At 35.9% G+C, this 25,382-nt stretch overlaps 1 protein-coding gene across 1 annotated transcript; it reads left to right on the forward strand.

Moving 5' to 3' along the window:
• The first annotated feature begins 938 nt into the window (after nucleotides 1-938).
• On the forward strand, nucleotides 939-20,873 carry LOC114642026 (uncharacterized). Its single transcript, XM_051934253.1, has 6 exons — nucleotides 939-1,106; nucleotides 8,686-9,012; nucleotides 14,102-14,476; nucleotides 18,929-19,025; nucleotides 19,636-19,652; nucleotides 20,719-20,873. The coding sequence occupies exons 1-6, from the start codon at nucleotides 1,025-1,027 to the stop codon at nucleotides 20,871-20,873; spliced, it is 1,053 nt and encodes a 350-aa protein (XP_051790213.1). The 5' UTR covers nucleotides 939-1,024.
• Nucleotides 20,874-25,382: the final 4,509 nt, after the last annotated feature.

Genomic DNA, 25,382 nt, shown 5'->3' on the forward strand with positions numbered 1-25,382 from the left:
TAAAATCATCACCCCGAAAGCGGATAGTATACGTCATGTAGTATATGTGCACCAAATTTCAAGTCAATAGGTGAAATGGTTTGCCAGCTACAGGTGATTTAAAATCTTGGACAGACAAATGAACAGCCACGGTAGCGTATTATAGAAGAAGATTTTACTATTTAATAATTTATAATTATATGCAATGTGTTTCTTATATCCATCCATCCATTTTCCAACCTGCTGAATCCGAACACAGGGTCACGGGGTTCTGCTGGAGCCAATCCGAGCCAACACAGGGCACAAGGCAGGAACCAATCCCGGGCAGGGTGCCAATCCACCGCAGGACACACACAAACACACCCACACACCAAGCACACACTAGGGCCAATTTAGAAACGGCAGTGTTTCTTATATATTACTTTATATTCTCATATGATAATGATGTTAATAATATTGTTTATATTGATTTCTATGTTATTATAAGTGCTCTTTGTTTGTTGAAAAATAAAATTGGCAATTAACAAACTTATTTTATAAATACTACATTTTATTTTTTTCCCTTGGTAATCATCTAGTGTATATATATATACTGTATATATATATATATATATATATATATATATATATATATATATATATATACTGTGTAGTGTATGTAATATATATTCTGTGTGTCAAATCTTGTTGATTTACCGGCTAGAACAAAATTATTTTCCAGCTATATGTTCATTGAAATCCACTAAGACATAAATGACTAAAAATTACTAAAAGATATTTAAAATAATTACAAGTCTACATTTTATTCTCAAATATGCATTGTTAAAAATGTGTAACATTGTAAACTATATTTTCACTTGCCTCTGAGACATGAAGTGGCAATTGTAAAAGAGCTGCACTTCCTCTTTCAAAATATTATTAGATGGTGACACAGACAGATTGACATAACAGATGTTCTTCCTATTTGTGATTTAAGATTTTATATTTTTCTCTAGTAAGAATTAAATATCTAGTATTTCGTTCTTTAATTAACCTATGCCGGTATATGGAGGTATTCTCTTTGTTGAATATGTTGCTCCTGATGTATTTTACTGTCATGATGTGGTTTTCTCAAAGCAGAGCTACAGGTAAGAAGATCATGCATTAACTGATTTGTACATGCTTAAAAAAATAAATTTGTCATTTATCAGAATAATTAAATCTCTTATGAGTTTTACAACTTTTTATTGCTGTATATGATGTATTAATGGTGTATGTGAATTGTAAACATACATAGTTCTCTGGTTTAACAGCAGTATGAAATGTGATGTGTTTTATTAAATGCTATCATTTTTTTCAGATGAAGGGGAAAATTGGCCTATCTGTTATATGGCTACGTTTTAGAGCAAAAGTGATCTGTTGTTGTTGCACCCCTGCAGAAAGGGAACAATTTATAAATTGGGCTCAACACAGTGTTTCCTGAGCAGTGTCTGTATAACAAGTCTATTAATGACAACACAAGAAAATAACATTTCAGTACATTACACCTTTTAACTCTCTTCAGCACTGTGGAATTTTATGTTCTTCAATCTAAATATTTAACTTTTATGAATTTGCTTTGTATTTGTTTCACACTTTTGATTGCAACATTGCAACAGGAAATCTTGGCTTCCTTTTGAAATATGCTATGATATGAAGTTGTATTGTTTAGATAAAGATAGGGAGAAATCGGTTGCCATCTCAAGCTGCACCTTTGTTAGAGGTTAAAAATTAAGACAAAACATATTTTTTTTCAGACAAGGCTAGCATTTTGTATAACTGAACTTCATTAAGTAAGCAATTCTTGAGAGTAATTAATCAAATTCATTTATCTCATGGACAGAACAATAAGATGTAATTCCTTAATTTGTCTTTTAAAGTCAGTCCTGGATATAGAACTGTGAATGACATATAAGGACTAATTAACCATTTCTCTAATTAATAAATATTATCTGGTAAGTTGTAAAGGAATCATACATATCCTGCTTTTGTTGATTGTTTCAAAAATGCTAACTTAAACCATGTATGACAGGGGGCCGGTTATGAGAAGGGGGTAAACCTTTAAATTTGATAACTCAAAGCACATAATGCTGTTCAGATCTTACCCTTGAAAGGAACTGAATCCATTGACATACTATAATAAAAGACCTCCTATTTGATAATTGATTAATGTGGCTGTTTTGTTTTCCACAACACTTTACAGTATTTTGTATTCATAACTTTCACCACATTTAAACATTTTGGCTTATATACTCTTCTTCATCTGTAGCTCTTGAACTTCTTCTTTCAATACATTCATTAATCATTCTACACATTCACTTATTTAAGTTTCACAGGTTTCTTTCTTTTTCCAATGTAGGACAAACAGTAGTATACATTAATATATATAACAAAGCCATTTTAAATATGTTAGAAATCAAATATAAAAATATATGCCCATATATATGTGTATGTGTGTGTATACAGTATATATATATATATATATATATATATATATACTGTATACACACACATACACACACACAGTACTTATTACACACATACAATAGGCATAAATACTAAAAGTATTTTGTTTATCCTTAACAAAAGACAGTGAGTACTACCTTTCTTTTACTTAATGAGTGTTTTGCTTACAGTTACTATTATATTAGACAGTATTTATTTAAAACCAAGCACTGCTTTATTAACATGCTTAACAAGCTCTTCTTATAAACACAATGAAACACCTTTACAAAGTGCTCAGTAAAGTTCTACGTCACTGACTGGGAGCATTAGGATTCACTCGACAGGCATTGCTTTTTATGTTTCTTACAAAAGTCGTTAGTTAACACTTTTCTCTTGCGCACACCTGCATGCTCAGCATTTGTTCTCTGACAAAAAAGTAGGGTTGAACTTGCAAAAAAAGGAAAAAGTTTAATTCTGCGCTAACTTTTACTGAGTTTGAAGATAAACATTTATCTTAACTTGTTGGCAATATAAATAGCATTTTAATTACTGCATAACTGCAATAAGAGAATGATTCATAAATCAACCTAAACACAGCGTTTCCTCAGGAGTGGCTGTATAACGAGTGAGGTAAACCAGAAGAGCGCCCCGACATCGCACCTAGCAGACCCCTCCAATCAATTAGTTAATCATCTATCAGTCAAGAGACACCAAGGTGATTTCCGAACCACTCACACACACAAAACAATATTTGATTGTCAGCACTGATAACTTTAAACACCTGTGTAATATTATTCTCTTTTTTTAAAGAAAAAAAAAAACCTTCCAAACTTCGTACATTCAAACTGCATTAATGTATTCATCTAACGTTGTATAATGCTTAAGCTACTTGTAAACCTGAAATATTTTTGACTTAAATGTGTACCAAATTATCTCAATATGTCACCCTGTATGTAAACTAAATGCAGGTGAAAGGTGAATTGCTCCACTTTTTTGTTCTGGGGTACTTATGTGTTAAGGACTTGAGCTCACATAGAGAGACAATTGAACTTTGCTTCCCTGGTGGAGTCATGAGGCTCTTACATACAAAAAATTTTCACAACTGCAACAAATCCAGAAGATGGGCAAAGCCAAAGCACAATATCAATGATTTTGCTAACTTCAAAAAGTCTTTTTGCCAGTAAATGAAAACTAAAAGACAGTACTGATCGACTTACTCATCTGTGGTTAGGTTGACACTGTGATGTTTTAACATGCTGTTCTGGTGTGGAAAATCTTAGATTTTTGAACCGTAGACTGTTTATATTAAATTTCAATTATTTTGCTCAAATGAGCCAGAATGAACCCAATTTACAAGACTTTAAGTACAGGCATTGCAAGCATCCCTTTGTATTGTACTTTAAGCACTTTGAGCTACTTTTTGTATGAAAATGTGCTATATAAATAAATGTTGTTGTTGTTGTTGTAGTAATTTATGCATTTGCTCCAGTCACCTCCATTTCTATTACTTTATGACCTGGGAATCGGAAGTAAGCACAGATGCCACAGAAACTTTTTTAATTCATTTAAAACCTGTGAATGGATAGATGGTGTAAGACTAGGAATTACAGAATTAGTTTAAAGCTTGGAAAAGGAAAGGAGTGTGAAGGTACTGTACTTAAAAGACCAAACACTCTGATCAGAATCATTCGCCATTAGGATAGGATGGCCAATCAAATGTGTGTAATGCCACATGTCCCTAAACCCTACGTGTGTATTTTAGTATAAATATAGCTCGTCTGAGGGACCAAAAATAAGAAGAAAAAACAAAGACTGAAAGATGACTTCAGAGATCAAAAGACAGGAGATCATCTGATTTAGATGTCAGAAAATGTAACCTATGAATAACACCAATCAGTAAACCAAAAACCAAACCAGACATTAACCCCTTGACACTTCCAATTTTCAGTAAGCTTTTCTAGGACTATTTATATCCAGACTTTGCTACCTATTTTATTTACTATTACTGTATACAGTGGAACCTCGGTTCACGACCATAATTCGTTCCAAAACTCTGGTCGTAAACCGATTTGGTCATGAACCGATGCAAATTCCCCCATAGGATTGTACTGTATGTAAATACAATTAATCTGTTCCAGACCATATGAACTGTATGTAAATATATATTTTTTTTAAGTTTTTAAGCACAAATATAGTTAATTAAACCATAGAATGCACAGCGTAATAGTAAACTAAATGTAAAAACATTGAATAACACTGAGAAAACCTTGAACAACAGAGAAAACTAACACTGCAATAGTTCACGCTATAGAGCTACAAACTGCTGGCTAAAAACACTTTTTTTAATGAGTTTTAAGCACAGGGAAAAAAGTGAACATTTGAAAAAATCCGTAATTTAATAAACCACCAAGAAAAGTAACATTGCAACAATGCAGGCTACGAACCGATCGCTGTAAACAGAAGTTAAAACAAAATCAAACCCAGTGCATTCTTTAGCTGCCTTCCTACCTTATGCGTCCAGCTCTCTCTCTCGCGCTGCATGTGTGTGTGTGTGTCGCGCTCTCTCGCTCTCTCTCTCTTGCTCGATGCACAGGAAATGCACAGGGAGAGACTGAACACGTACAAACCGAAAGGGAAACTGGCTTGTTCGTATACCGAGTGTGTGGTCGTGAACCGAGGCAAAAGTTTGGCAAACTTTTTGGTCGTAAACCGATTTGTACATGTACCGAGACTTCGTGAACCGAGGTTCCACTGTATTCTCTTCTATTTAGTATGGTTATATGTTAATAAATATCACATGACTTTTTATATTTTCTACACTTTGCCTTTTATCTAGAGTGATGGAAATTATAAAAGGGTACCAAGTGTGAGTTAGATGGCTACTGTCTCATTCAAAGGTTTTATCAATGCTATTGAGGTTGCTTCTTAATAAGTAGAACAAGTGTGGTAAAAGCAAGACATAGTTTGGTTAGTAAGTAGCATACAACCAGATGAGTTGTGTTTTTCTGTGTGTCATGAAGTACTAGGGTGTTGTACCGTGTTAGCCATTATGGATGTAGTGAGAATTCGAGCAACATAACACCTTTCATTGGCTAACTAAAAAGATTACACTATGCAAGCTTTCGAGGCAATTCAGATCCCTTCTTCATACAAGCTGTAATGTATTGTGTGTCATGAAGACACCCTCTTGTTTGTTAGAGCTGGTGACAGTGAAACCCTACATAGAGAAACTTATGCGGAATATTGCGGAGTGACTGGTAACTGGCACCACTTGAGACTTTGTCTGGCTAAAATCGCTCTGTGTGTGCGTGTGTGTGTGCGTGTGTTTGTGTGTGTGCGTGTGCGTGTGTGTATTAATCTTCAAGGGCAAGAGTAGACGAACCTAATAAACATTCCTGGTAAGTCTCACAAACATCAGGATAATAGACATGTTAATTGTTTAAGAGAAGGAATAACACTACAATGCTTAAATAAACAAACATTCGATTATCACCCTCTGAAAAGCGCTTTACTCTCAGATGAGAATCCTTAATTATTATTTTAAATTTTATAGAATACTATTGGTTCTTTTTCAGTGTCCCAGTGTAGTCAAATTGCAGTCCTCATGACATTTTTAAAGTTTAAAATAAATAAGTACCAATTATATAACATTATTTTATTCAGATTGGTATTATCATTTTGTTGTGTAATTATCCTTTGCTTACCAACAACAGGGATGCATGGATGTATAAAATATAACTTTAGTCCCTTAGCTTCTAATAATGGAAATTGCTTACATAATTTATTGTAGCCTTCAACCTTGAGTATGGGTACCAACCTGGGGACAAAAATAGATTTAAAAATAATGACTGGCACTGAAACCAAATAAACATCTTTCCAACTGTAGTCATGTCAATTATGTGCAACCAAATAAACATCTTTCCAACTGTAGTCATGTCAATTATGTGCCTTACATGTTTACTGGCACAAAAAAAGTGAGAACACAGAACAGAATTTCAGCCAAGGAATCCAGATTAACATTTACAACAACATTCATTGACACATCATAAGCTTACAAAACAAATATTGGTTCTTATTAAAAGCTACAAATTCAAATATTTAAAAAAAATGTCAGGAACTCTTAATGTCTCAATACTAAATGAAATATGAAAATTTGATGTGCTTTTGCATGTAGATTATTTTGTGCATTGTAATTTTAATAACATTTAAACCCCAAAAAATAGCACAAATGTTATCACATGAAATGTTGCAAATGATCTGCTGTTTATTCTGTCTTATTCATCTATACATTCCCTTAATATACATGATCTATTGCAGAGATTTTGGAATCTTCAAACACCAGTGACTTCAGCCATGGACTGGGCACCTCTCTTTCAGGGGGCACACACACAATCACACTCACATGTACACTCACTTACTGTAAGATGTATCATGGCGCTAAATGGGTTTGATGAAAAAGAATGTGGTAGTAGCAGTAGAAGTAGTAGAAGTAGTTGTAGTTGTATCATTGTCTCATGTACAGAGTAGTGTGAAATTCTTGCTTGAATGTTGGTGGGTGAGTAACTTCTCTCTGATGGGTTGGCTCCTAGCTGAGGCTGCCATGACAGTCTCAGGTTCATTGCGACTTTATAATAAAATAAGCTGGCTCAGAAAATAATAAATAAATGAATAGACGAATAAATGTAGAGATGCAAGAAACAGAATGAAAGGTCCCAGCGGAATTCTCTACAGGAAACTGAAGAGCTGAAGGGTCTGTGCAGTGTGGTTTTGGAGGAGCGCCAGTTTTTTTCCCCCAAGCCAGGTAAAAGACACTAGAGTTTTACATCCATGACACACATGTTCAACTTTCTGGTTACACTCCTTTTAAATATCTCTACATTATGATTTTCATCTCCCTTTTATTCTGTGTCATAGTACTTAGTGAAGTGTCTCCTGTTATACATTGCATGACTTAAAGTTGATAGATGCCTTTTTCCCTGACTAAAAATAAACTGATATGATTCATTAGTCATTATCATGAGCTTTTAGATGGTTCTTGTTTCATAAGACTATTTATAAATACCAGGTCAATTTTTCCCTAAGTGAGCAGAAAACCTCTTCAAGTTCTGCAAATAGGATATTAAATATAAATGTCCAAATGTACCTTAGAAACAATTTGCTAATATTTTTACAAACAGCTGCCCCACAATGGGATGTCAGTACATTACAAGGCATGCTTACCTACTCATTTATTATTATCATTGTTTTGCAGAAGTTATTGCCAAATCTCTGAATCCATTACAATTGTGTATGTGTGTATTTTACAGCTTCCAGACAAGAAGGTTAGGATGAAAGTGGAGGTTCCAGACAAGAAGGTTAGGATGAAAGTGGAGGTGACTAAAAGATAGACTTGTAGTATAAAGCCAATTCCCTGAACATTAAGACAACATTTAACTTAACTGTGTTGATAATGAGTGCATTACATGTTATTCACAGAAACCTGGTGACTAAAATGCCTTGTAAACTCTTAAATGGGTTAAAGTTAAGGATTTTATAGTCTGCACATGTTCACTGCACTCTATTCACCTACTTAATCTTACACATGGTTTTAGCAGCCACCAGTATGAGGAATCCACACATATACATTTCCTGAAGCAAATGCTGAAGTGATTATTACAACCAGGAGAAAGAATAATGTAATCTGTTTCAAAATTTCTGAAATCACTCATTAACAGTGATTACAATGATAAGCTCAGCAGCACAATCTCAAGAGCACTGTTGGGGAAACACTTTAAAAGTAACACATGTTAAGTAGTCTGGTTATTTTTCAAAGTAACAAGTCACCTAATGCATACATTTTCATTTAAGGGAAAATACGTGCTTTGTTATTATCCCAGAAGCCCTGGATTTAAGGCAAGAAGCACACGTAACGGTATGCCACTCCTTTGCAGGGCTCAATCACACAGTCAAGAAGAAAGAGTGCATTGCATGTAATCCAGTAACATAAACTTATTAAAAAAGTGTTAAATTAGTTTTAATTCAGTTATTTGATATACACATGATGAAACTGTGTGATTGGGTGACACGACGGCCAGTGTCCATACTCCGAATCATTGGTGACTCAGGTCAGGGATGTAGAAAGGGGATGAATGTGATTTATGACATTTAATGACATGACAACTTGAATTCTTGGTAATGATACAATTATATATTTTATGATTTCTTCTATCTTTTTTTATTTATTTATTTATTTTTTTTTTGCAGTTACAAAAAATCCAGTTCCACCAGAAACAGAGGTTTTATTTCAATGTTCATTATCTGGGAATGACATGATGTGGAGATGGACTCCTAAATACCCACTTTGTACAGATCCTCAGGACCTAAGCAAAGACAAAATAATTTTGATTGCATCAGGAGTAGATGGTAGGCATGTAAATGAAAAGAGGTTCAAGAACCGCCTAACAGTGAATGAATATGCAAATGGAACACATGCTCTAGTACTGAGTGACTCCATTGTGAGTGATTCTGGAAGATTCATTTGTGCAAATGTTAAAGAAGAAAAAGAATCGTATGACCTTGAGGTTTTACCAGGTATGACAATTTTGAAATACTGTAGTTTCCTAGATTCATTTATACTGTTTACTGCATTACTAAGGATGAAAATATTCCAAGTAGTGCCCATTTAATTTGAGCATTTCCCGTGAATATATCCATTTTCTGTATCCATTCTGATTCATGCAGTAGTGTCTATCCTGGCACCAGTAGCAAGTGAGAACTGAAATTGTTAAAGATGTTTTTGCCTGGACATACAGTATGCACAACCAGTCATACTTGTTTAATTAACATTTGTTTACTCAAAATCAAGTGTTATGACAGCAGGAGAACACAAAAAAGGCCTCAGTCAGGAATTGAACAGGAATACAACTACTTCCAGGCAGTGTTATCCTACTGACAAAAAAACAAGAGGACATCTAAAGTAGGTAAATAAACAGAGAAAATGTTAAGAACCAAACTACAGATACTGTATATTGTATAAATTGCTCCATAAGCTCAAGTCACGCGTGCAAGCCATGTTTGGAAAAATGTACAGGAAAAATTAAGATAATAAATTCTGCAAACATTAAATGGCACCTTAATTATAAAAAATATTCTACAGGAAGAAATATATCATTCATATAATTCAAAACACACAGATCTACCTTGACAGGTTTGATTCCTTGTCTGTATGTGTGGTAGCTCACCCACTTACCACCACAGTTCTACACCAAGCACTCTCTTTACCTCCAATTCCCCAAATCTCTTTCTCCCTCCCAGTTCAGTGTTTGTTCCACTCTTTTCTCAACTGTCCAATCTAAGGACCTCTGGCTACAAAGCCGCTTTCAACTCCATTTCTATTTACTTCCAGGCATGTCCCAATATAATGTATGTGATAAGTAATGGCCTTCGACTTGCTCCAGGGACAGCAGGCTAGTAGTAGTAGTAGTAGTAGCAGTAATTGCATTGCAATATGTACAGACTATAATGAAATTCTTACTTGTATGTCTAATGAACATGCAACACATGTTGTTGCTGCACCTTTAAGCTTTTGGTTGGCTTTGATGAGATAGCCACCATTAATAATAATAACAATAATAATAATAATAATGGGTGGCGCAGTGGTAGCACTGCTGCCTCGCAGTTAGGACACCTGGGTTCGCTTCAAGGGTCCTCCCTGCGTGGAGTTTGGATGTTCTCCCTGTGTCTGCGTGGGTTTCCTCTGGGTGCTCCGGTTTCCTCCCACAGTCCAAAGACATGCAGATTAGGTGCATTGGTGATCCAAAATTGTCCCTTGTGTGTTCTTGGTGTGTGTGTGTGTGTGTGTGTGCCCTGCGGTGGGCTGGTGTCCTGCCCAGGGTTTGTTTCCTGCCTTGCTCCCTGTGTTGGCTGACCCTGTAGTTAGGATATAGCGGGCTGGATAATGGAGGGATGGATAATAATAATAATAATACATTTCATTTGTATAGCGTGTTTCCAATGCTCAAGGCACTCACCCACCTTTTTATAAGGAAACAGTCAACCATTTCTACCATCTTGAGAGAGCAAAACATGATTCCAACCTGGTTTCTACACTCTCAATATCATTCCATGACCCCTGCCTATTGCCTTTTCCAGTACATACCCCTAAATAACCCTGTATACCTACTAGACCTACTAGTCTCTCTATCCAGGATACTCCTTTGCGCCATCCTGTTGTTGCCCTCACTCCTGGCAAACTGTTGTGAGAAGAAAATGCCCTTCGCAAAACATAAGTATAAGATGACTACATACAGTTACATGAAATTATATCCCAACCATATTGCACAGAAAATAAAGAAATACTGTAGACTCACACAGCCACAAAAACACAAATAAAAATTAGCAACATGTGAGAATACAAAGACACTTTGTTTTAAAGGATTTTTGGTGCACCATTTTTAGTCAATTCATCATTTTGCCAAGACAGTCTCTAAGAAGCTGGATGATGTGAGAAAGAATCATTTTGTTAACATGGGTACCTAAATATATAAGCAGTTGTGTAAAAGAAGCTCAATTGTATCATAGCAGAATTTATAATAAAAAAAGTGTTAAATATCACATAGCATAACTTTCTGTAATCCTCTTAATCCAATTTAGGATCATAGTGAGCTGCAGCCTGCTGCAGTAGTCAATGAAGGTTGAAGCCCAAATGCAGCCCTAGGCAGAGTTGTTGAGGGTGTTTTTGGGGGCAGGACCCTTAAGTTACCAAGACAGTGGTCCTCAGTGTCCTTAGCTTGGACCAAGGGGGGAAGTGGAAAGGTCCATAGTAAGTGCCTCTTGAATTTCCAAAAATGGTGCCCCTTGCTGTCTATAGTTATCAGGTTGAGATATCAGACTTTGGAGACTGGGGAGGAGGGAACCTCAGTAACCCTCACTGTCCATAGAACAGATGTAACGAAAAAAAATCAGAGTGCATCACTTCATTTACATAAATGTTGCCCCTCAATGTCCAGAGTAAGCACCCCTTAACTTTCATAAACAGGTGTTGGCCCCCTAGGCGGCTGCCTGTGTTGCCTAATGGATTGACCATTTCTGGCTGCAGTATCAGTTGCAAGGCAGAAACCTGCCATTGGTAAAGTATATGTCCAATACAGGGCCCACTTACATATGCCCACACAAGGCAAGTTTACAAATGTCAATTAACACAATTCGGGGTCTTAAAAAGCATTGTGTAGAGAAAACCCACCACAGACATACAGAGAACATGGAAAAGTGACTCAGACAAGGACCATGTGTAGGATTGGAAATAGGACATTGGACCCATGCTTTAGAGATAGATAGATAGATAGATAGATAGATAGATAGATAGATAGATAGATAGATAGATAGATAGATAGATAGATAGATAGATAGATAGATAGATAGATAGATAGATAGATAGATAGATAGATAGATAGATGACAAGGGAGTCCAGAGTATGCCCTATAACCAAGTTTTCCCTTTTATTTAGCTTGTTCTTGAAGTGATGTTTGCAGCCAAGTACACCACAGTGGAGAAAATCACAGTGGCCATCACAGAGTTATACAAGATGTAAAGGATGTCACTTCCCACATTAAAGGAGTGCAGTCTCCTAAGGAAGAAGAGCTTGCTCTGCTCTTTCTTATATAGTTCCTCAGTGTTTCAAGACCAGTCTAACCTGTCATTGATGTGAGCCCTCAAGTACTTGTAGCAATGCACCCACCTGTATATCTACACCCTGAATAGTGATGTAGGACCTAGAGGCTCTTTGGTGAGGCAAAATTCTTCAACCACTTCCTTGGTTTTGCTGATGTTAAGTTGCAGACAATTCTTTTTGCACCAAGAAACAAACTTCTCCACCTGACTCCTCTACACCGTCTCATCTTCCTTATAAGTACTGACCAGCCCAACACCATGCCATCTAACATTAAATGAGCTATTAAAAAATAATTGCATATAACTTTCCAGCAAGGGTGCAGCATGGTGGCACAGTGATTAACAGTGCTGACACAAAGCTACAAGAGCTTGTGCTCACTCTCTAGCCCAACCATTTTTATCCCTTTGTCAGTGTGGGCTTTCTCTGAATATTCTAGTTTCCTTCTGCACCTAAAGATGTGTACAGTATGTTAGGTTAATTGGCAGGCCTAAATGGACAGTACGTGAGCTTTCCAAGTCTGAAAGGATAAGGTCTGCTTCCCAAAATCCTGTATTGGATAAAGTAGGTTGGGGAAAATGGATGTATAAGAGGCAATGTGTTACAAAAAAGTAACTGTGATCATGCACATAACATCTGTATGTTTAACTGTATAATAAAAACCAGGAGTGGTCTCCCCTAGACTTTCTTGTATACTCAGATATGGGGATGGATATTTTAGGAGTAAACCGCAAGACAATGATTATATTTTTATATTATGTACATTAAAGAACCATCAACAACAAATCAAATCAAATTAATATATTGAACAATTATTATAAAAGTAAAGTTGAATAAATTGGACTCTGTAACTGCAGGAATAAAAAAGTACCACTTTCAGTTAGCGGAAATAGCCCAAACATTGATAGAAATCATGTTTTGTATCTAATACTTGCAAAACTTGGTTAACCTAAGGGAAAGAGTACTCAGTTTATTGTGTTTACGTATACACATACGCACAGAGGCAGACACAGAGACATAATTCCAAAAATGGTATTTTTGACATTCATCAAAATCTCGACATCAGATCTTTGGACAATTACAATACTTTCCCCATACTTCATATACGAGAAAGTAAAAAAAGAATCTGATGGCAATAACATTTGTGTAGTTTACTAGTGAATAGAACAGATCTCATCATGGTGCTGAGTAAGGGATTAAAATAGATAGATATATTTTTCTAAACATCTGGGATGGCACAACAGCATAACAATTAATATTTGGAAATGGGTTCTTTTCAGAGTATTGTTATTATTATCTTTTCTCCTTGGAACCACTGTACCACTTTTTATTTTTTTCACTAGATTATCTTGACTTTTTATTTTTTTATGTACTCTTGACCATCTAACCTCCTCTTTAAATTCTTAAATATGAGGCTACATATAAGGACTTCTCTATTAATTATATATCTACCTGATGTGAGTGGGTATTGTGTATTTTTTACATGTTATTTATTTATTATTATTATCTGATTTTAATTTGTTTTTCTTTGCTTGTAACAATTTCATTGACATCTTGTAAAGCGCTTTGAGCTACATCTTGTGTATAAAAATGTGCTATAAAATGAAAAGTTGTTTGTATTATTTGGAAATGTGGAAAAACACATTAGTAAAAATTAGTAAATTAGTAAAAACAGGCTAATATAACTTTGCACCTTTTATTCATTAACATTCACAGATGAATTCATTTTACATTTTCTCTCTGCTTTTCCTGGTGAGGGTTGCGGTAGCTACAAGATGAGCCAGACACATTCCCCCTTTTCATGCTAACATTTTAAAAGTTGATTCTAGCCCAGATGAAGGATATAATGTCTCTAGTATGTCCCAGGACTACCAATCCATCTTTTCCCTTGGATTTGCTCTTTTTAATTCTTTGGTATTGTTGACAATGTAGATGACATTTATTATTTTACATTTTTCCTCTTTATTTAATATTAAAAATGTTAATTCATCATATTTTTCCCATTTCTAAAAGGATGCTATAAGGGTGTTGACATTTCATCTAGACACAGTTTAAGTAAACTAAGGAGCAGAGATAAAATTCAATTTTCTTGCACTCCTTGTGATAAAACAACAACAGATACATACAAGTGGAAACTGAACAGACAAATTCCTGATGGTGAAGAGGGAATAAGTTGGACAACAACTACTCTCACAATTAATAAAATGACAGAAGACACTGAAGGGAAACTGGAGTGCATTTCAAAAAAGAATAGTTCACTGACTTCAGAAATCTGCTTACAAATGGACTCATCCACAAATAAAAATGACTTGAACAAGAAAACCACACCATATTATCCAATTAACATTGATGCAGGAGATATGGGGAAAAAAGAAGACATGTCCAAAGGTAACAATGCATTATAAAATATCTGTGTATTGACGTGCGGATAGGCACTAAAACTATAAAAGGATTTCATATTTTTAAAAAATATTTAGAATACTAATGCTTTCAGCTGAAGCTATATCTATCCTTTATCTGTGCCCCTTTTGTTCAATTCTGGGTTGTGGTGGTTGGTGCCTGATCAGCCAGCACTGGGTACAAAGTAGGAAGCAGTCGTTGATAGGGCACAATCATGTAGAACAGGTTGAGTATCAGTTTCCAATTCACCTCCTCACATAAGAATCCACACAGACATGGGGGAAATGTGCAGACCACACACAGGCAGGGACAAGAACTCAGTCTCTTGGAGCTCACTGAGCCCCTGCATTGTCAACTGGGAATACTGAGTGTGCATTCAACCATTTTAAATTAATATAGGCTTCAAAATAAAAAATGAAATTGTGTGATTTTATCATGGACATGATGAATGCAGATTTTTTTTTTCATAATTTGATAACTCCCAATGCTATCATCATTTGTTAACTGTGGTGTAGTGAGGGGGCGGTCTGCCCCGGGTGACACATTTTTTGGGGTGACATTATTGGCCAAAAGGCTCAGTACAATTCGTGTGAAAGCAGCAGGGTTCGGAAAAATATCACTCATGAATGAAAACAGTAAAATTCTCTGATTTGTATCCACAAATGCTTCAAAAATAATTTTCAGACTGTCCTTCTGTGACAGCATCAGAAACAGCACTTGAAATTTATGAGGCAATAACAAAAATAAACATAAACATTACACTGATAATAATTTCTAGCAAGATAAACAACTAATTTATAATTTATAATTTCGTTTCATTATCAATCTGAATGCATTCTTGCTCTGCGCAGAAAACATCCCCACCTATCACTTGTACACTACATTGGTTCTGGTTTTCCCAGCGTAATTATATTAAACTAATAATTAGAACACGGCTTATCTGTGCGTCTATACTATATTCTTGTCTAGTTGATGCTTATAAAAAATTATATGTGAAAAATTATTGCTGTTTCTCTATATATATGAATAAATCTATGCAAAATTTATCTTAATTTTTCTCTATATGTCATTTTAATTTTCTATTTAAACTAGGGGGCTCTGCCCCCTGCTCGCTTCACTCGCCAACCCCTGGTGTTGTGAAATTACAAAGAGTGTGATGTATGAATGAGATATAGCATAGTGTGAAGGTGTCGATGACGCATATAGGAAGCAAATAAAGTTGTCCATGTCCAAAAACGGGTGGACATAATATAGTGTGTTGTGTTAAAAGGGGTATTTGGTCTAATGAGATTGCTGTTCCAAATATCTACGTAACTAAGTCGTCGCAGATAAAGGCTTGAGGAATTGTAATAATATCTGGGTGAAGTCCATCTGTATTGGTGAGTGTACCATCTTCCAGTTGTAATAAACAATTGTTATAATCTGGATCTGGACATCGAATGTTTTGTACTAACTGTATCTTTTGAAAGCGATGGCAATTGTCTGCGTATTTTAAGGTGAACTGAACAATAGCTGAGCGCATGGCATGTGGAACAATAGCTAAGCACTGTCTAAAATCTCCTCCTAATAAAAGTACCTTTCCTCCAAAGGGAATATTATTATTCATCAACGTTTGTAGAAGTTTATCAATGGTGTTGAGTAAGTGACTGGATGCCATTGCACATTTATCAATAATTAACAGTTTTGCAAGACGGATGTCAGGTGCATTGCTACTGTTCATGTTTATAGTGGATAGCGATTTGTAGGATCTAATGCAGTTCATAAAGTTTTTACTTTCAGGTACATCGTTAGTTAGAAGCTTCTGTAGATATTCAGGATATGAATGTAAAGGAGGCAGTCTAATTTGAGCCTTTTGACAATAACGTGTAAATTCATTACTTGTATTGCCAGTTGTTTCTTCAGGGAAGTTAAGTGAATGACAATGATTGCAAATGACATTCATTAATCCCAATGAATTTTTCTGAATAGTGGACCATTATTGAACGCGTTGTCAGCTAATTAGCGTAAGCGTTTAGCAGGTGTCTGTCGTTGATGTCCGTGACGTGTATGTTTTGCTTGTGCCGTTTGAGAGGCACGTCGTTGTATGTCCAGTATTTGGGACGTGTTGTTTTGGAGCTGTAATCGATTTGCCTGTGCTGTGTGAGAAGCCCGTTGTACAGTAGTTTACGGCATGCATTGTTTGTATTGAGCCTTGCCCGTTTTTGTATGTCGGTCAGTTGAGCTTTCTGTTTTTGGAGTCTTGCCTGCTTGTTTTTTGGCATTTCAGATGCGCGTTGTAGACGTCTGCGTTTATTTATTTTGTCCCTTCGCTGCCGTTTCTGTATGTCTGAGATGGGAGGTGTTTCGTTTTGAACTCGTGCCTGTTTCGATGCAGCGCCGACGTGTATTGTTTTTTTTCATGCGGGTTCGTGTGTTTGGTCTCGTCACTCGAGCCGTATCGTTTTGTACCCGTGATCGTGAATTCATGACTTGTTTGTTCTTCAGCGTTAGAAATATGGATAAGTAATAAGGAGGATCGCACTCACTGTTAATATGGAGCCTTTTCTGTGGTTGAACGGTTAATAGTGCATCAGTGTAATGAGATCGACCTATGCTGCATAATTTGAATGTGTTCAGATGACGTATGTTTAATACGGACGGTTCGTTCAGTAATGGGGCTTTGTGTCTCATTTCTTATTTATGTTAGTGTGGTCGTGGGTCCGAATTCTCCTTTTTGTGTATGTTTTGTGTGCTATGTCCGTAGTCTGTCCCGTTTTGTGTCCAATGGGGTTTGTGTGGCGCTCGCGTCTGACTTCTTTTTTTTTTGTGTGCTAGGGGCATGTTGCCTCACTTTTTTTGATCTCTGTTAGTGGAGGGGGTGTTTGTGTGTCGTGGGTCTGAATCCTCTTCTTTGTGTGCGTAGTGTTTCGTGTGCTATGTGGCGCTTGCGTCTGACTCCTTTCTTTTTGGTGTTCTAGGGGCGCGTCGCCTCATTTCTTATTTGAGTTACTGGAGGGGGGCTTTGTGTGTAGTGGGTCTCAATTCTCTTCTTTGTGTGTGTTCCGTTTCGTGTGCCATGGGCTTCGTGCGGCGCTGTGTGCGGCGCCGGCGTCTGACTCCTTTTTTCTGTGTGCTATGGGCGCCTCATTTCTTATTTTACGTTGCATTCCATCCGGTTTCCGTTGCTTGGAAGGGGGGTTTTGTGGGGGGCGCCTGCGCAGTACGTCTTTTGCGTCCACGGCCCATGGCCAGATGTCCCTGTGTCCATCCGATTTACCATTCTCGGTTAGTAATATGGATAGGTGAACATATTCAGATATGTTGGAGGGCGGCAAATTGAAGCACCGCCGCGCCCTGATGAACTCTAACTACGCCACTGCTGCTAATCAGTTTCTTCCTTGGTCACATTAATTGAATCGAATATGATTGCTGTTGTTCTCTCTTTTAAAGATGGTTTCAGTTAAAAGGTTTTCAAATACTCCCCATATGAAGAAATCTGGAAATTTTTAATTTAGTTAGACAACCTTAATTTTACATAATGGCCATCCTTCATTAAACATCATTTCAAGTGATATCTACTGAGCTATTGTACAACAGTATGCATGTATGTATGTAGGTACAATAGAAGAAAATGTTCAGACTTCACTTTCTGCACACTTTATTGTTTGTGGAATACTGGGCCCTGTAGGCCTCTGAAGCTCGCCCTGGCACAGCCGCCCAGTAGGGCTGACCTCTAGCGTCCCAGGGAAGATAGTGCCCTGCTGATACTCTCTCCCCCGGTCCTTCCATCCAGCTACCATCCCAGCCAGGTAACGGCCTTGGCCGCCCATCACATGTGTAATAGATTTTATTTTAAATGGATAAATGTGTAATTTTGTCTATTAATCTACGCTCAATAACCCATAAAGACAGAGTAAAAACATTTTTTCAAAAAGGTTTGCAATTTTTAAAAAAAATCCAAAACTGACATCTTTCATTCTTAATTCAGTACTTTTTAGAAGCCTCTTTAGGGTCAGTCAGGGACTTATCGCAAAGCCACTCCAATGTTGTCTCGGCTATATGCTTCAGGTCACTGTTGAGCTGAAACATGAACCATCACCCCAATCTGAGCAGGTTTTCTTCAATGACCTCTCTGCATTTGCCTGCATTCATCTCTTCTTCAGTTCTGACCAGCTTCCCTGTCCTTGCAGCTGAGAAGAACCCCAAAGTATGATGCTGCCACCACCATGCTTCACTGTAGGGAAGGCATTAGGCAGGTGATGAGCAGTGCCTGGTCTTCACCTGGCATAGCACCTGGAGTTCTACCCAAAAAGTTTAATTTTTGTAATTATTTCTTTGTCTGTATATATACTGCATAATTACATGACTGTAAATGTATATGTACTCTATCTATACATACAGAATGTAACAGATAAATAGTTAATATATACTTACTATCCCAGTCTGTTCTTCTTCACACAGTAACCTTGCTGTCAGTGGTTATCACGATCACCGCTTTCTGCATCATCTGTGCTCTTTTGTTAGGAGTTTGGTTTTACAAAAGGATAAAATTAAAGAGGTGAGTAATGAAAAGTAAAATACTCTTTTCTTTTTAAACTCTCTGTGCATCTCACAGTTCTATGTTGTTAAATGAATAGATTTAAAGATGCTGTTATCTCATATATCATTAGTTGTAATACATTGTACAGAAATTTCATGTTGTCTTTGACTTTTATTTTTGAATTTACAAAAAAACATTATATGAGAATGCAGTTTTTTTTATACATAAACATAACTGCTAGGACAAAATAATGGACTATTACAATAAGTGTAGTGAAGCAACTTCTTGGTTGAGGAAATTGCTTAATCAGTCAGAACAAATTCTTCCGTGCCTAAAATACTTCGCTGCTACAGATATGCCTGAAAGATCTGCAGCTCGATCTGTAAGAGTTATTGCAGAAATTGTGCAAAAGATGCCCTGATGGTTTTAACATGTGAAGATGAAGTTGTTAGTTGCTTTCTTCTTCTTGAGCCTTTTTTGTTGTTGTAGTTTTTGTTTTTTATAAAGGATCCAGTGTCATTTAAGATATATGACTATTTTTCTTCTGTTTATGTTTTAACATTGTCTGCTGTAAATGAATACAGGGATATCATGTTTCTGATTTGTTTATTTGTATTTCTTTATACAGGTCCAAGCAGGCGTATGGTAAATATCTCTCTATTTTCTATTACTGCTGCTGTATATACAGTGCTAGCTTTTCTACATCAGTTGTGACATTTTCTAACAATATGTGCTGGAAGATTGCAACAAAACCAAACTTACTTACAGAAGATGCAATCAAAAATTGTTCAAAATTACTTAACAAAAGCAATTTTAATATTTTTGTCATAAATATGAAAAAAGTATGTTATGAGGTTAGACTGTAGCCACTGGTGGGTTGTAGGTGGAACATATGCAGTGGATTACGTGAATCCAAAATGTATACCATCAGGAGTTAAATAATTTAGAGGTGACCAACACCACTAAATACATATTTAAAACATGAGTACAGTATATGGTGAAAATTTACCAAAATATATGCAAGACACAATACCAGTACTTTAAGCTCAAGTTCAAGCTTTAGATTGATCTCAAAATGCAAAATGTATAAACCACATTTTGTAAGTTTCTGCACAGTGATTTGCCTGTTGTTGGTTAAGCTTTAAAAACTTTCAATTTTACAAGCTCTAAGCTGAATATTTATAATTCTCCCAAAAACCTAATTAGCTCTTAAGAATAAGAATTACAAGCTGTCCACATAATGCCATAAGAATCAATCCATTTGTTCTCATATTACATGTGCCAAAAAATGTTTACTACAGATGTGGAAATTTTTCCAGAAACACTCAAAATATAATCTAAGAATATAGTATGTTTTACCATTAAAACATCAAGTTGTTTCTTTCACTACAACAATATTTCCTAAATATATGAAATATGGAGAGAGTAAGTAGGACATAAAGAATAGAAACTGCTCTGAAACAAAGAGTACAGAGTAAAATGGGAAGTAAGTATTGTGTAAGGAAGTCAAGTTAAATAAAGTTTAGATATGGTGATGGAGCAATGATAGTCTGAAACTGAATTTTTACAAGAGTTGAAACTGTAAGAACGATATTATAAGTAAGAAATGAAAAAAGAAATGCATCTTAGCAGGAGGAGTTCAGAATGCTGAACAATCCCAAAATAACAACATACAGTATAACATTCTCAAATCTACGTACTGCAACTCAAGGTAGCAGGGAGAAGGAAAGAGAAGGTGTAAGGCAGGAGCCAACTCTGGACAAGGCACCAGACCAGTATACTCACCTACATGGGCCAATTAAAATCTCCATTCAGTCTAAACCACAGGTCTTTGGGGACGTGGGAGTAAAACTGGAGTTTCTCTAAAAAATAAATAACTGCACACTGACGAGAAACAGACATGGCTCATGGATTAAAGACACTGAATAAATGCATATAAGGATCCCTGAATGGCCCAGGCCAACAGGCCCAAAGATCATGGAGACCATCATTATATTCAGCCATCAGATGTCTCTTTAATTTAGGACAACTGAATTATTAATTATTATTACATATTTACAGTGATTGTATTTTATTTTTGAACTAGAAACACTCTGACCTACAGTCCTCAAAGAAGCATAAATAAATCTCCTGGATAATTCAAGCAAAAAGTACACACTGGACCAAAGCGACTGAATACTAATATAAATGGCAGGTTTCAGTTTAATATTTTTTAATACATTTGCAAATCTTTCTAAAAACATGTTTTCATTTTATCATTATGGCTTATTGTGTGTAGACTGTGTGTAGATTGATGAGTAAAAAAGGCAAAAATATCCGTTTAAAATTAAATCCATAACACGAAAAAGTGCAGAAAATGAAGGGGTCTGAATCAATGGCATTTTGCTGCAATTAAACAAAAAAAATATGTCCTTTTGTGTGAATGAAAATCTGTTATTTTGTCAGGTCAACTGTAATTCAGTCTCCTTTAATTTGTTACCAGGTTCGGATTTATGTATCAGTCATTTGTTCTTATTTCAGTCTTTCAGTCTTCAGTGGTAGAAAATTAAATCTTCAGGGATAACAGTTATTGTTGCCCATAAATTATAAGTAACAAATGATCCCGATTGTCAAATAGTGCAATAAATTAAGCTTAGCTCAGACGTGACTTTACATATCACACCTCTTCAATCAATAGTAGTGTGCTTGGAGCAATGTTGACTTTATTAAAGCTTTCAAACCTACTGCAGAGATACAGTCATATGAAAAAGTTTGGGAACTCCTCTCAGCCTGCATAATAATTTACTCTACTTTCAACAAAAAAGATAGCAGTGGTATGTCTCTCATTTCCTAGGAACATCTGAGTACTGGAGTGTTTTTCCGAACAAAGATTTTTAGTGAAGCAGTATTTAGTTGTATGAAATTAAATCAAAAGTGAAAAACTGGCTGTGCAAAAATGTGGGTCCCCTTGTAATTTTGCTGATTTGAATGAATGTAACTGCTCAATACTGATTACTTGCAACACCAAATTGGTTGGATTAGCTCGTTAAGCCTTGAACTTCATAGACAGGTGTGATCAATCATGAGAAAGAGTATTTATGTTCTGGAATGGTCGTCACAGTCCCCTGACTTGAATATCATCTAAAATCTATGGGATGATTTGAAGCAGGCTTTCTATGCTCGGCAGCCATCAAATTTAAAGGAACTGGAGAGATTTTGTATGGAAGAATGGTCAAAAATACCTCCATCCAGAATCCAAACACTCATCATATAGGAGGCGTCTAGAGGTTGTTATATTTGCAAAAGGAGGCTCAACTAAGTATAATGTAATATCTCTGTTGGGGTGCCCAAATGTATGCACCTGTCTAATTTTGTTATGATGCATATTGCATATTTTCTATTAATCCAATAAACTTAATGTCACTGCTGAAATACTACTGTTTCCATAAGGCATGTCATATATTAAAAGGAAGTTGCTACTTTGAAAGCTCAACCAATGATAAACAAAAATCCAAAAAATTAAGAGGGTTCCCAAACTTTTTCATATGACTGTTGTAGGAACACCAAGAAAATATCTGAGGTATGACTAATAATATGCAGTGCTCTTAAATGTCTTAACATTTCATGATTTTTTGATGTAAAAACTGAAATCAAGACAAATCATGTCACAACTTTTCAGATTTAATGAGCTTAACTTAATGAACTGTCATTCAAAAAATCTGTGGTATTAATTTCTTAAGTGTTTAAGCCCTTTAAAACCTGTTTTGGAACTGTTCCAGTTTCATTTAACGGTTATAGTCTTTTGATACCTACTTTATTACATCAGTGCCTTTTAGATTAGATGAGGTCCAGATGCAAAAGCCTAGTTGTAATCCTTTTTGTGTACTTTTTTATTTTTAATTGTATTTAATTTAATACAGATAAGTATGCAGATCCACGGCACAGAAGTTTCCCGCTTAGTCAACCAACGTGTCAAGAAGTACCTGTTCCTGAGGTAGAGTGTGGACTAAAGGTTTTCATTTTAAAATTTTTAAATCTTTCCAATAAGTGCAAAAATTGATCTCTTAAAAGTTAAAAGGGAAATTGTTAAAGATAAAAATGTGTAGATAACATAGAAAACCATTAAACAATGTGCATGCCAGTGAAATATGCATAATACAAAGACAAAAACTGCAGAAATCTATTTTATTTAAATGAAAGACATTTTCATTTAATTTCTATAAGAATGTATAATTTGGCATTTCTATTAAACATAGATTCTTTGAAGCATTAAGTGGACTGAGATTATGTTGTTTCTAACAGGAAGAAGAAGAACTTACTTATGCTTTATTCAACCATTCAAGCAGCACAAAGATCCAGCCAGTGAAAGTTATGGAGGCTGAAGCAACTGTTTACTCTGCTGTTGCCGTGAAGTCCTAAAGTCTGATTCCACCACGCTGCATTTAGTAATAGTTCAGATATACTGTACTTTATATACTTATATCTATATACATAAATGCCAAATACCACTGACTTACTCATCACGTAATCTCCCGAACCATGAGGACTTGGGACTTGAAATTTGGAATGTAGGTTACCCTTGGCCTATAGGTGCTCACTAAGAAACAGTTTTCAAAATCCAAGCCCGTTCTGTCTGTATGTCTGTCCGCTTTTCATGAGATAATTACTTTTAGATTTAGATCTGGTTGTTTTCTATAATTTGCTTCAACTTTCCGGTTGATTTTGCAACTTCTCTTATCGCGCTAAGTACCATAGTTCGCTTGCGGTACCGATGTATTTATGCAACTCCATCAGAGTGAATGTGGGCTAAGAGCAGGGGGGCGGGGCCTTCCTCATTCACTCGCCAGCCTCTGTTCGAGTCGGTCTACATCTCGCCACATGTTGGAATGCACCTTGCCTCCACTGAGCTAGCAAAACCTGTTCGTTCAACAGACATTATCATCTACAGATTGTAAAGGAATAACGTTTGACGTTTTTGAGAGAAAGAGAGATCAGAGCTCCATGTGTTTTAGAGGGTAGCTGCGGATTGCCAGAGATATCACGGCCACGTGCTTTTCTCCCCACGTGGGGAACGCTCTCCCGTCAGAGCTCAATACGTTCAGATATAGTGCAAACGTCTATTGATTTTTAAAGTTTGTCCTGTTTCATTACTATGTGGGCGCAGCCACGGGGCACAGCTATCTTATATAAAGCAGAATGTAACTGTAATGTTATCATCCAGTTGACGCTGAGTAACCACAAGGGGGCGACAGAGAGCCCCAGAGACAGCAATACAGTTCACAATATAAGAATATAAATACAATAAACCATTTTTATTCCACAAAGCACCTTCCAATAAATACATCTTCAACAATTAGCCACAATCTTATAAATAAAGCAGACTGTAACAGTCTTGCCGTCTTGTATGCATGTTATCATCTAGTTGATGCTCAGAGTTTTATCACGAAAAATCCGTAGTATTATTTGTCGTTTAATATTTGTTTTTGTTAACTATATTTTCATCTTTCATTATTCTTATTGTAACAATGTTGTAGTCGTAATAGAATTAAATCAACCTAATATTAATATTAATTTAATTGACTTTTTTTCGTTGTCAAAAATTCTGCATATAAAAACTTATTACTACACCACAAAACAAAAATTAATCTGTCACATATTTTTTTAATTATATTTTTTATCATTCAGTTGACTCTCAGAACGTTTCTGGTGTGCTCCGTAATTATATTTTTAAAAAATTTAAAATAAAAACTTTATTTTCCTTCCGCGCACCACCGGGTATTTCAGCTAGTTTATATATAATTTCTACACATTGACTCTACATCAATTTTGACTAAGCTTGCTATGAATACATTATATAAGAACTAAACTAAATGCTTATACATTATATATATATATATATATATATATATATATATAATATATATATATATATATATATATATACACAGTATATCTATACATATTAATAAAAGGCAAAGCCCTCACTGACTCACTGACTCACTGACTGACTGATTGACTGACTGACTGACTGACTCACTCATCACTAATTCTCGAACTTCCCGTGTAGGTGGAAGGCTGAAATTTGGCAGGCTCATTCCTTACAGCTTACTTACAAAAGTTAGGCAGGTTTCATTTCGAAATTCTACGCATAATGGTTATAACTGGAACATATTTTTTGTCCATACACTGTAATGGAGGAGGCGGAGTCACGTATCGCGTCATCACGCCTCCTACGTAATCACGTGAACTAAAAACAAGGAAGAGATTTACAGCACGAGTCAAACGCGGGAACGAAGGTAAATGACGTTAATTTTTGACTGTCTTTTAATACTGTGTAAGCATACATATTAACACGTGCAATTAAACGTGTGCATTTACGGGGTGATTTCTCAGGCT

The sequence above is a fragment of the Erpetoichthys calabaricus genome, chromosome 1, assembly GCF_900747795.2.
Source record: "Erpetoichthys calabaricus chromosome 1, fErpCal1.3, whole genome shotgun sequence".
Taxonomy (NCBI): domain Eukaryota; kingdom Metazoa; phylum Chordata; class Cladistia; order Polypteriformes; family Polypteridae; genus Erpetoichthys; species Erpetoichthys calabaricus.

Bases quoted from the DNA above. Each gene is read 5' to 3' on its own strand.
- LOC114642026 (XM_051934253.1), top strand. From the start codon at position 1,025: ATGGAGGTATTCTCTTTGTTGAATATGTTGCTCCTGATGTATTTTACT. The intron at 1,107-8,685 runs GTAAGAAGATCA...TTTTTTTTGCAG, and splicing joins TTCTCAAAGCAGAGCTACAG to TTACAAAAAATCCAGTTCCA. The intron at 9,013-14,101 runs GTATGACAATTT...CATTTCTAAAAG, and splicing joins TGACCTTGAGGTTTTACCAG to GATGCTATAAGGGTGTTGAC.